Source organism: Chinchilla lanigera, unplaced genomic scaffold (genome assembly GCF_000276665.1).
Source record: "Chinchilla lanigera isolate Chin_1 unplaced genomic scaffold, ChiLan1.0 scaffold00047, whole genome shotgun sequence".
NCBI lineage: Eukaryota > Metazoa > Chordata > Mammalia > Rodentia > Chinchillidae > Chinchilla > Chinchilla lanigera.
The window spans coordinates 17,490,569-17,503,864 of record NW_004955448.1 but is presented as its reverse complement, the minus strand read 5'-3'; the positions used below and the strand labels follow the sequence as shown (position 1 = coordinate 17,503,864).

Sequence of the window (13,296 nt, the reverse complement as noted above, 5' to 3'; positions counted from 1 at the left end):
AACCTGAAATACTTGACACATACATGTCATAGGGTAAAGTTAGGACGCCTAACATGAAATACTTGACACATACATGTCATAGGGTAAAGTTAGGGACACCTAACGTGAAATACTTGACACATACATGTCATAGGGTAAAGTTAGGACACCCAACCTGAAATCCTTGACACATACATGTCATAGGGTAAAGTTAGGACACCCAACGTGAAATACTTGACACATACATGTCATAGGGTAAAGTTAGTGCGCCTAACCTGAAAAACTTGACACATACATGTCATAGGGTAAAATTAGGGACACTTAACCTGAAATACTTGACACATACATGTGGCCTAAAGGGAAATAATCAAAAACTCTATTTCTGAAGAGAAATATATAATTCTGAAAATTCTGAATGGTATTCTTTATGATCTTTTGCTTAACTAGGTAATTAATGCCTCAAATTTCCTGGAAGAAGTATTTGAAGTAGGTGGGGCTTCTGCATTTGGTTTTGAATGATCACAAGAAGTAACAGAAATCACCCTTACCTTCTTTCATAACCAATACACACCCTGGGAGGGTACAGCCATGTTTCCAAAGCTTGACCATCGGGTCCCACCAGACTCAGCTGCTCTTCTCTGCAAACATTTGACCTTGAAAAAACAAGAAGAGTACTGTGATGAAAGCATTTATTTCTCCATTTTCCAAAAAAAGTTTGTGATGTCTTACAAAGATCGTCAGTGAAAAGAGAAAAATACAACAATATAAAAAACTAAGTCCCCTAAGTGCATGTAATTATAACATATAAATTAAATATTTTCTATAACCCAAGGTCAGAACAGATTTTAAAGACCAGGAAAAATGTAAAAGGTGGATTACAAGTCATAATTTTCCACACAGGTTAAAAAAAAAAAAAAATGAGCTACCTATCAATTTTGAGCTTTATGGTGGTCAAAATTCTTTTAAAATGTCACGTTGCTCAATCTTCATGAAGAGAAAGCAAATCTATCCAACAAGGGAAGTTAAACTTTTCCAGGAAATTATTTCTGAACATTTTTTCCATCCACATATTTAATTGAATTTTACATGAAATACTTGTTAAAACACAAATATTTTAAAATCTGCAATATATTAATATTCCCTTATATAAAATTTTAAACGATTTACAGAACTTTAGACATATTATCTTTAATTTTAAATGTTTCAGGCTAGGGCTGCAGGTGTATCTGAGTGGTAGCGCACTTGCCTAGCATGCATTAGGCCCAGAGTTCAATCCCCAGTACTGTAAAATAAAATAAATAAAAGTATAGAGCTAGATTACACTACTAGCCTAGACTAACAGTTAATTTTTATACTCTTATTTCGTAATTTAAAGAATACTTTACCGAGAGATCAGTGATTTACTAGTTCACACGATTACGCTTTTGCAAGTAATACTAATTACAACAGCAAGTTAAGCCTACTGCTCGTATTTCTCACGCATTTCAAGTCACTTAGAAGCCATCTACTAACCCCACTGGAAGGCAAAGAATGATTCACCTTGAACAGTCCGCTTGTAAGTCTGGCATTGGATGTTGAGGTTCCTGCTTTTAGGAGGCTCACAGAGTGGTTTAGCAGCCATATTCACATCTATTGAAAGTAGGAAAGATCCCGGACTTAGGAGCACTAGTCAGTTCCTAACAGTCTCTGTGGACTTCTCCATGGATACCACCATCATCCTGAGACATGTCCAGCAGTACTTCCTGCGCCGTATGTACCAGTTACATCAGCTGCCAGAAGTGCAGCGTCTTTTTGTTCTCACTCATTTCCGTGACTCTGAATCTCACTACCTGAATCCGCTTACAGCCCAATTCTCACTTCCAGATACATTTCTAAAATGTTCTTGTTTCAACTATTAACCTCACCTTCAACTGAACAGAATTTATGAGCTTTATTTATGAGTTTGCATGGCACACTTTCGTATTTTAAATACTGTAGTAAAACAAGTGTAGAAACTCTGCTGAAGCCAGGTATCTATGAACTTATCAAAAATTGGGCAGCTGGTCTAAAAACACTATTAGCTTTTAAACATCCTGTATTATATTTCTATAAACCAGAAGACCTACCCTGTTATGTTGCTATGATTTCTATGAACCAAGTAGCCCCAACTGGAATGTGCATGTAGCTCTTTTATTTTTGTGGCAATAGTTTGAAATGTTACACATCATTCTACCGTGAATTCCATTTTGCAGTCTCTTTTTCATGTATCCACTCACCCATCCACCCATCCATCTGTTCAAAATCACTTATTCTATACCTCTGTGCATAAGCAATCGTGTTAGAAGTATTTCCCCAAACAAGGATTTCAGCTAAGTTTTCTTAGGAAGTTCGAAGACACTGATCAGTAAGGGGTGAAATAAGACAGGCGTGAGAGTGAACCAGGAAGGGACGCTTAACCCTCCACCTTCAGACCCCCTCCCACTTGCAGATCTATCCCTTTGCCCCCTTCTGTGCACGGACCCACTCCCCAGTATGGCTGCAAACTGCATGTCCTGCAAACACGGACCACTAATGACAATAAAAGGCTGACCCAGCCACTCAGGTCATCGACGACTGTTTCTCTACAAGGGAGAGGACATCTGTGAATTTACACACTAACTCCTGGCAGTGATTTGCTGAGCATTTCCCCTTCCATAGCATTTCAGACTCAAAGCACAGACAGGCAAAGTCAGCTTCCAGAAAGGAAAGTAAGTCCTCAAGCAGAAAAAAAGCAGTGTTGGCAGGTGAAAGCCTGGCAGGTGCACAGTGGTGAGGACGAGGGCCGGGGTGCGGGCGCTGGCAGATGCATGTTACAGAAGAAAGAATGTCCACATTTGGTATATGTTAGCAATCTTGAAAAAGGGAGAATGGGTAAAAATCACGTAAACAGATACAGACTGTGATGTGGTAAGATAAAAGTAAGTCTGCAGTACAGACCAGGGCAGCACGCTTGCACGCATGAATGAGGAGGGGCTTCTGTGCAGATGACGCTATCAGGACTGAAGAGACACCAGTCCTGGACGAGCCAGGGGATTCCGCTCAGGCAGAAGGAACAGAATGAGCAGACGCTCTAAAAGAAAGAAGATTTCACAGACCCAGGCAAAAGACCAAAGTGCTTCAAATCAGGGGGTGCTTCGTGGGAGGGCCGTCTTTCCAGGCCAAGAAGTTTTGATTTTATTCTCGGTGCACACGGATCCACACCAACATTCAGAGTTCTCACCTCTGGACACATCTCATAAGCTGCGATCTGCAGATGGACATGTGACACTTTCTGGCCCTCACTGCAGCAAGAAAAGGCGCTCACAGCAGCAGCCCCACGGCTGACTCCCTGACTCCCGCGAAGTTTCCACTCAGGGATGACTAACGTCAGGCACAGGACATTCCGAAAAGAATCTGTACACAAGCGGCACCAAAACCTTCTATCTTTCAAAGGTCGGCATACAGAGTACATAAATTCTCACAACTACCTGTTCCATGAACTGCTTCTTATATGACACTCCCACACGTGTGCATCACAAACCTTCCTTATTGTTTCAATTCATTCACAGGCAATTAGAACCTAAATTGGTAGAAGACAGTCTTCTCTTCCTGTACATACAAGAATTGTGTATTATTGATTTCTAATTAAATTATACATACACCAAAGACTATCATCTGTGATATCGACTTTTCAGAACCTGTAAATATAGTGATATCTATCACTCAATACATGGGAAAATTTATGTAACTGCCTGATTAAAATGTTTGCATACATGTGTATTTAATATGTAGTCTTCAGTAATAAGACATGGATATGATGTATGTATATATATATAGATTCAAACTTCTACATTTTGTTGATAGTTCTCTATACTTACTAAATGTTTTTTCTCTGCTTTCTTTTTGGATCCTAAAAGGTATTACATTATTCTATAATTCTGACAGTTTAGTTCTTTTACATTTTGAGGCTATTTTGTTAAATACATATGAGTTGATGATTACTATATATAATGAATCATTTCTTTATTAGGTAGTGTTTCTCCTAAGCGATGGTATTTGTACTTTATTGTATTGTGTTTTCTTTTACTTTAAAACCTATTTTTCTATATTAACATTTTTATACACAGTTTCATTTAATGAATACTTTCTTAATTACATATTGTTTATACTTTAAATCTTTGCTATTCATTTTAAGTCCATGGCTCTACTTTTTAAAAGTCTAATTGGCTAATTTCTATTTTTATAAGAAGTAAATATAGTTACATACATTTTCATCACAAGTATAACTGCCCTAGTTTTATCATCTCATTCTGTAGCTTTTGTTGGCAGAAGTTTGTACTTACTCTTCCTCTCTTATGCTTTCTGGATGAAAAGTGCTTTCTACCCTGTGTTTTGCACAATTTATGTCTAGCTCTAAATTATAATTCTAATATTTGAATGGTTTCCTTAACATTTTACACTGACATGAATGCTTTTCTTTTAAAGGAATTTAAGTTTATTTACTGTTATACAGTGAAAAATTTGATCTCTCCCTGTATCCCTGGTAAGTGGCTCCTAAAACCCTGAGGACTGCCTCAGTGCTGGGGTACATCTGTCATCATGACTGACATTACGGGCATGTAGAGAGCTTCTGGAGAGGGGCTGCATACTGGACAAACCAAACGCATGACTGCAGGTCAGAACTCTCATCTGCCTGACCTCCTAAGTAATGACTCAACAAAAGGAAATTCTAGACCTGAAGCTCACAGCAGCTTCCCGGCCAGTAAACACGCGGTTGTGTGGGTGAACGATGTGCTCAGACTCGACAAGGAGAGAGACAGCGGCTGTTTTCCCACCAGAACGTGCCTTGTGCATCGGATCATTTGGCTGTTCTTCCTCAAGTGCATCCTTTACAACAAAACAGTAATCGGACCTGTAATGCATCCCTGAATTCTATGATTCATGATAGCAAAGTATCAGAATAATCGAGGCTGGAAGGTCAAATTTGTAGCTTGTCAGAAACACGGTCAGTCCAAGGACCCCTATTTAAAGTAAGGTCAGTCTGCGGAGGACCTTGTCCTTAACCTGCGGGATCTGGCCAATGCTTGGTGTCAGACAGTACAGCTGACACAGAATATTCACTATGTTTATCTCTTCACACATAACAAGTTAATATAGGTGTGGTTTGCTTTTGTTTCTTTCAGGAGGTAATATTAAATTATCTGACATAATCCTAATTTTGAGTTATTTCACTTCTGCTAGAATTGACAGTCTGAGCAGTGATTTCAGTGTTGCCTTTCCTGACACTGGTTTCGCTTGTTCAGGACTTCAGTTTGCAATCTTGCGCCAACTGAAAAGTACTCTCTCTCCTCACCTAGGTAAGGCAACAAGACTTTGAGGAGACATTTTCTTACTGTCTTAAAATTGTGGCCAAGGACTGAAGATGCGGCCAAAAGGCGCTGAATATTCCCACATTCCAGGCAGTGCCACCAAAACGCTGTAAGACCCCTACCTGCGTGATGTCTGAAAGCCTGAAAGCCAGCCGTCTCTTATCCACATCCATCGCCCCTTACTTCACTACCTTTAACATGCAAGACTGAGTAAAGGGCTAAAAGGCAACGAGTTTGTTGACTGTCTTAATCAGCTTTTTGGTGCTGGGACCCAATGCCCACGTGCAGAGGAGCGGAGGTTTCATCTGACTCATGCTTGCGGAGCACTGACGTCATGGCCACCTCCTCCTAGGCAGGAACACTGGAGAGGGGCGCGGCAGAAGGAAGCGCCCACTTCACCGCGATTGGGCTGGGGAGCAGCGCCCGAGAGGAAGGGCGGTAAAACCAGATGCAGACCCTAAGATCGAAGCACGCGGACACACCCAGCAGGGCGCTTCACTAATCTCCACGGCAAATCAAATTCATAATCCACTTTAACAGTCACACTGCCCTCAGCCACGGAGAATACCAGGCTTTTTTTTTTTTTAACCTCTTTGCTAAGCTGAAGAGTTTACAGGTCCACCCTGTAAAAAAAAAAATGCACAGGAATAGGCACATTCTTGCAAGCATTTTACCTGTGTTCCTCACGTTTGGAGTCTTACATAAATGAATGCCTTATGTGCCCCGCAGATCCATGATCCAAAGTCAGAAGCCCTGCTAGAAGAGCTCATCAAGGAGGACCTGCAGGAACAGAGCTGTAGGAAGTACTCCCATCTCAGGCTCAACCCAGACTTAGAGAGTTCCCACAGCTCCAATGCCAAGGGACACTGAGATGAGAGAAGGGGATAAAGTGGGCTCCGCAGGCCGCTGGATCGAGTGTTCACACACACAGACAAAGAGGAGTTGAGCATGTGGATCACTGGCGGGAGTTGAAGGAAGACCTGGTTGCCCTTGCTGCAATGATCTTTAAAGACACTGCTTAAACGTAGACTTCCTTCAAAACACTGAACATACCATGAAAAATAGAGGACACCAACGTCAGACCACATGGGACCAACTCCAAATAATACCAGGCCCCATCTCTATCACCAGCAGGAAGTCACTGTCCTTTGCTTTTTCTCCCTGCCTTTACCAACCTAGGGAGAGGGAGAGCTGCTAGGGGCAGCTGGGAGAAAAGGAGATGCCTTAGACGAAGGCTGCAACTGGCTTCTGCCCTTGTCTGTGCTCCTGGTAATCCCCTCAAGCTGCCAGGGACACAGTTCCAGCTTGTGATCACAGAAGGGAGAAGCCAGTCTTTTAACTAAGCTAGAATAAGTTAGTAAGTTAAAGTGACCAGAATCATTTAAAGTTAGTTAGTGATGGTTGTAAGGTTGGCAAAAGGAGGAACCACCTAACATAATTTAGTGATTAGAAAAAATAGTAGGTACAGCCCAAGGTTATACTCCAGCACACTGACGCTGACTTCCAAATCGGCAGCACCAGCTGATCCACCTAGTTCTTTCTGTGTATCGTTCTGGGCGCCCAACTGAGAAGCAAATGTCTGCTTCTCGGTCACCGTCCCAGGCAGCAGTTGGAGGGGAGGGGAGATGACAGAAGAAGATCGTTCCTCGTTTCGTTTGTGAGTTTGAGTTTAGACACCATTATCTCTTTCAGCCCCTGGGTCCTCACAGCTTCAGCTCGGGCTGCTCCCGCCGGCTACCGGCCCAGGGCTTCTCAAGGACACACTGTGCCAGCTCACCAGGGGCATCACTCTCGCACCTTTTCTGATCCACCTAGACATCTGACTTTAGCTTTTCACACATTGCTCCTTAATTCTTATCATATTAAATAAAACATTTTATCTAGCTTGGACAGATCTTTTAGTAAGTGCAGCCTCAAAATGTAAAGTTACTATACCACTCTGACCACAAGTCTAAACTACCGCCTAAATCCTTCGCAGATGGTAGTCATTCCAACCTACTTCCGTGGCTACGCGGACCAGGGATTCCCTAAGTAGGACCTGTGTAAGTGAATGTGTGAGTCCGCCTGAAGATGGCTCTACTCATCAAGACAATACAGACCTGTTACGACACACTAAGCCCTGGGAAATACCTGTGTGGGTTTCAGGCTCATGAAGAAACTCTCAGGCTACACTTCTCAAAGAAATATTATTTAAAGAATTTAACTTTACATCTTGGCAGATGTGTAGTACAGTGCAAGACATGAAAGATAATGTGTCATTTTTTAAAATCAGAAATATGGTATTTCTTAATGAAAACACTAATTACAATTAATAGACAGCACCGCAGCACTGCGGCTGCTCGCTGGCCCCTCTCCCTCGGGCAGAGGAAGCCGGGCCCGCGGCGCTGCGCCCTCTGCGGGAACACAGAGCAGCCTGCCTGGCCCGCGAGCTCTTAGCATAACACTCCAGAGCCAGCAGTAAAAGCGTGAGGGTCTGAAGCATACCAAAGGCCCCGCGACATCAAAATGAGGTGTTAAGACTGAACCACGCTCATGGTTCACAAGTTTATTACTGTGCGCCACTTCTCTCTTTGTTTTAAGGCGCTAGATCCCTCCACAGCTGCAAATTAATTTTCTCTGCTCCCTAAATGAATTACACGTAACCGTCTCTAAAAATGACTACAGACATGAAAGTCATTTTCACTTAGTAACTATTAATCTCATATTTCTTGGTGTCATTTTAGTATGAAGTGCAAACAAAAATTATGCTAAACACTGCAAATTTATGGCAAATAGAAGCCCTTGGTTTATATGATTATAGATAGTTCATCACCAGAAGCAATCTAAACAAAACTCCATCAGAAAGATGTCACAATTTGTGTTTATTTCTCCCAGCACTAAATAGTTCTTCAATTTCAGAACCATCATTAATTCTTATAAATGCAAATCTTTATTTCTTATTTTAATCTACAATGATCTAAGTCCTCAGAAGATTAGCTTTTACATAAAATATTCAAATAACAATTATAAATTATACTTTGTTTTCCCTGGGCAATCTATTATCGACGAAGCATAAACTACTTAAAAGGAATGGGTGGTCTATATTGATCCAGGATATAACAGGCTAGTGAAGTACGTCCCTTTCCTTTCACATGATCTCTTCACAATTCCAAATCAAATAATTTTGCAGAATTATTTCAGTGTCTACAAATATCTTTAAATGTCTTACATACCTAGATAATCATCTAATTTTATTATATTTTCTTTCAGGATATTTGGGAAGACCCAAAGCACCACATTGACCTTAACAGAAAACTGCAACTTTTCATTCATCTCTTATTTTTATTAACATCTCAGACGTCAGCATGATTCTCACACTAACCAAATACAGAGAGCAAAGGAGACAAACACAACCGACTGCTCAAACCAGGTGTGCACCTTCCTCCTTGTTTGTCTTCTCTAACCGGACCTCCTAAAGCTCTGAGAACAACTTCCTGACTCAAGGACTTCACTAGTGCAAATTTTCCACTGCGAAAAAAGCTCCCAACGCTATTGCTGAAAAAAATTAGAAGACAAAACCATAATATCTACAGAATTCTGACCTAACCAGCTCTGCATCTGATGTGTAAAATCTACCTTCTGACGTCTCTTTGGTCCACACCACTCACCACAGTCTTGTCTTTCCTGCTCATCTCCTCGGGCTCTGACGAGACCCTTATGAACACGTTCTTCATCCCACAGAGGAAAATCAGGTGATTTAGATCATATATTTTTCTTTATCTAAAAGCAACTCTTAGTCCTAATGTCCATTCAACATCGAGTAATAGATAGTGACATCAAGTAGCTCAAAAAAAAAAAAAAAATGGAAATTAAAATTCTTTGAAGATACTGTGATGAAGAATTCATGAGTTCATGCCACAAAATTTCCCTGGACATTTATTTATATATGTAAGCAATTGTGTGAGAACCAGTGATACGAGCAGAAATGAATTCTCCTTGATGTTAATGAAACACTTCCAGTCCTGAAAAAAGTTAAACAATATTTTCATATTAGTACACTGTGTGCAAAATTTTTAAATTTCAGTTATATTTTTACTTCTTAGGAGGATGCCCCCATAATATATACTTTATTCCATAAAAACCAGACATTTTAAACAGGAGGTAAAAGACGTATGTGCTGAAAATTATAAAACTTTGATAAAACAAAATAAAGAAAAAATAAATAAATGGAAAGATAATCTGTACTCACTGATCTGGAAGAATCTGTATTGTTGGAATGACCAAGCACCCAAAACAATCTAAAGTATGCAATCCCTATCAAAATCCCAATGATATTTTTGGTAGAAATGTAATAAATTATCTACCTCAGTGATAAAGGGCTTGCCTAGCATAGGTGAGGTCCTGTGTATAACCTGCACTACCAACAAATAAATTAGAAAGAAAGAAAACCCTAAAAGTCAAATAGAACCACAAAAATATCCCAAACACTTAAAGCTATCTTCGACAAAGCTGGAAGCACAGATGTACTTGACTTCAAAATATGCTACCAAGTATAGTAAACAAAATACTGCAGTTTGGTACAGGTGTATCAGACACATAAATCAACGGAATAGAACACAGATCCCACAAGTAAGTCCAAGTGTTTAGAGTAAGTTAATCTTCTACAAAGATATTAAGAACATACTCTCAGAAAACGACATCTCAACTGGATAGCTGTGTGCATAACAATAAAATTAGACCTCTGTCTTTTACACATAAAAATCAGCAGCAAATGAATTAGACATGTAAGACTTAAAACTATAAAACTACTGGAAGAAAATACAAAAGAAAAGTTTCATACCATTGGTACAGAAAATGAGTGATTTGGTAGAAACAAGTAGCTTCGGCAACAAAAGAAACGAAAGGCAAATGAAATTATATTAAGCTAAAAATAACATTCTGCTCAACCAAGGAATCAGAATATAAACTATGAAAGATGAGAAAATATTTACAAATCATCTATACGATGAAGGGTCAATATTCAAAATATGTAAGTAACTCAAAGATCTCAAAAGCAAGAAAATAACTAACAGAAATGAGCAAATCATCTAGATAAACTTTTTTCCAAAGATGACAAATAGCCAACAGACATATAAAAAATTCTCAGTATCACTAAACATCAGAGAAAATGCAAATTAAAATCACAATGAGGTGTCACCTTACACCTATTAGAATGGCTGTCATCAAAACGGCGAAAGATAACAAGTGTTAGTAAGAATGTGGACAAAGGGAACCACTGTACATTGCTGGTGTGAAGAGAAGTTAGTACACTTACTAAGAACACAATATGGAGAATTCTCAAAAGCTAAAAAATAGAGCTACCATACAACCTGGCAACCCCACTTCTAAGTGTACATCCAAAAGAAATGAAATTACCATGTTAAAGGGATACCTGAACTATTTTCACTGCAGAGTAATTCACAATAGTAAAATACAGAATCAAGCAAAGTGTTCACCAGTGGATGAATGAATAACAAAAACGTGAGACACAGTGGAATGCTATTTAGCCTTTTACAAAGCCATCCTATCATCTGCAACAACATGGATGACCCTGCGGGCCATTACGTTAATCAAAATACATGAGGCACAAAAGATAAATATTGTACGATCTCATGTAAGTGTGGAACCTAAAACACTGAAATCGTAGACACAAGAAATAGTGGTTATTAGAGGCTGGAGACCTGGAAGAGACACTGATCAGAGGACATAAAGTTTCATTCAGACAGGAGGAATATGTTCAAGAGACCTACTACACAACACGGTGAGCACAGTTACTAACAATACATTGTGTTCTGAAAAATTACTGAGATAGTCGATTTTAAATGTTTTCATCACACACAAAAAAGGAACAGTTGAGAGATAATGCATGTTAATTCTAGTCATTTTACAATGTATGCATATTTCCAATCAATATGTACATAGTGAATATATGACTTTATTTGTCAATTAAAAATGATTTTTAAAACATTTAAAAAACTTTTTGAACCCGGGATTTATCTCTGATATCTGTGGGAAAGTCTTACAAGTACTCTATGGCCATGGCATTACATTCACTAATTTATTAACTGGAATATAAAACGTATCAGACTGTATCTAAAGGAATATCTAAAATAAAACTTTACTTGAAAGAGCCATGCTAAATTAAATTCACTTCTCCCTGTCATTTCTGGCTCAAATAATCTTCCTTCCAGGAAGTCCCATGTCATCTATTAAATCTTCCTTAAAGAGGGAAAAAGAGTTCAGTCTTCTTTCATCTAAGCTAATTGCCCTTACTCTTCACTAACATTTTGTTTATCAAAATGAAGGTCACTACTAAGGTAATAAAACAACATATTGTTCTGACTGGGGATATGGAGTGGGAGGAAAGAAGACTGATAATTGTTTTCATTAACACATGACGGCACCTTTCTGAGGTCCAAAATCTAAGACAAAGAAAAGGCAAGTTTCAGGCAAAGGCTTTACAATCAATTTTTTCCCACTGAAAAACTTTTTAAATAAATTATTGGAAAAGCTGTTGTCTCCCTTCCTGAAAGCACTCGCTGAGTGGATTTCCAGTCTTCTACAGAAGCAGAGGTAATTAAAATGAGAACTCATTCTCGTTTTTCAATTCCATCTTTTAAAAAAGTAATAGTTTTTCTACAGGCAACCTGCTACATCAGCGGTCTTCAAGTGTCATCCCTGGACCAGTAACTGCCAATCCCTGGGCCCCACCTAGAAGGACTGAATCAGCGACTCCGGAGGTGTGGGCTAGCGAAGTGAAGCTGCCTCTTTGGAAACGAAGACCTAGAGTTCCTGAAGACAGACCACGTCAAAAGCACACATCCCCTTCCAGCAGTTCTACACCTAACTCTGACCACACCATCGGGAATTCTGTGATCACCAAGTGAGGAAAGGGTGCGGAGAAGGAGGGGAGAGGAGAAAGGGACGGTAAGTGGGACAGGGAGGACAGGAAGAAAGAAGGCAGAAGAGGGAAAACAAAACAGCTACATGATTTTCATAAATTTCAAAATTTTATTTTACTCTAAAAAGACAAAGTCCTATCTCTTTACCGCTGTACAATTACAACCATGAAATGTGCATTTTTTTAGCAGAAGCATGTCCAGAAACGGTCTTCAGTCACAGCTCAAAGTCAGAAATGCTAAGCCTATGCTCACCTGGACAGCCTGACAAACGCTCCAATATCCATGCTCACTTTTACTGAAGTCGGGGAACTACGCCCAGTGGGTTCTACCCCATCTCAGAATCTCTGGACCTTCTGCTCCAGTCCTGAAACCTGCCTTTAAGGTCATTAGAGGAAAAATAAAACTGGCACATTCTTAAGTCAACTTCCTGGTTTAATGGATTACAACTGACACAGAAGGTTGTACTGAGAAAAAAAAAAAAAAAACGAAGATGTCAAAATAGCCATATATCTGCTCAGATTTCAACACACAAATAATAATATGAGAAGCTCTACATAATAAAAGTTAGAGGCAAAATTCAGCTTTTAAGTAAAGGTTATATCAAACAGGTAAACATAACGTGCTTATTCAGTGATCATTCATTAGCATCTACTCAGTATCACCTTGCGTGACTAGTCAAGCAGTACGATCCTACCACCACCTCTAAGACCTATATTAATCTCTGTATATTTCTACCTAGACATATACTGAATTTGCTGAAGACCACTTATGTAACTCTTTCATCCCAAGTACCCCGTACAGCATGACAATGCACGGCACCTTGGTCATTTCCAACAAGGCTCCAAAAGTTCTGCACATAATGATCACTAAGGGTATCCAGGGAGGTTGGAGAAAGTATCCTTTAATCTCCACATTCAAACGACACCGGAACCTTCCAAACTTCACCTGATAATATATGTGCAGACCACAACGGTTCTAGGGTAAACTTTTCTCCCTTTCCAAACCTGGTGCCATCCCAACCCTTCAAAGCA

The 13,296-nt window shown here is 39.6% G+C and overlaps 1 protein-coding gene across 3 annotated transcripts in view; it reads right to left on the bottom strand.

The window, feature by feature from the left end:
* The window catches only part of LOC102013566, a 399,641-nt gene that overhangs the window by 329,374 nt on the left and 56,971 nt on the right, over window positions 1–13,296 (bottom strand). For all 3 annotated transcript variants that reach the window (XM_005393168.2, XM_013518623.1, XM_013518622.1), the window contains exon 2: window positions 528–632. In XM_005393168.2, coding sequence (XP_005393225.1) covers window positions 528–632 — 105 coding nt within the window. The remainder of the gene's footprint in view (window positions 1–527; window positions 633–13,296) is intronic.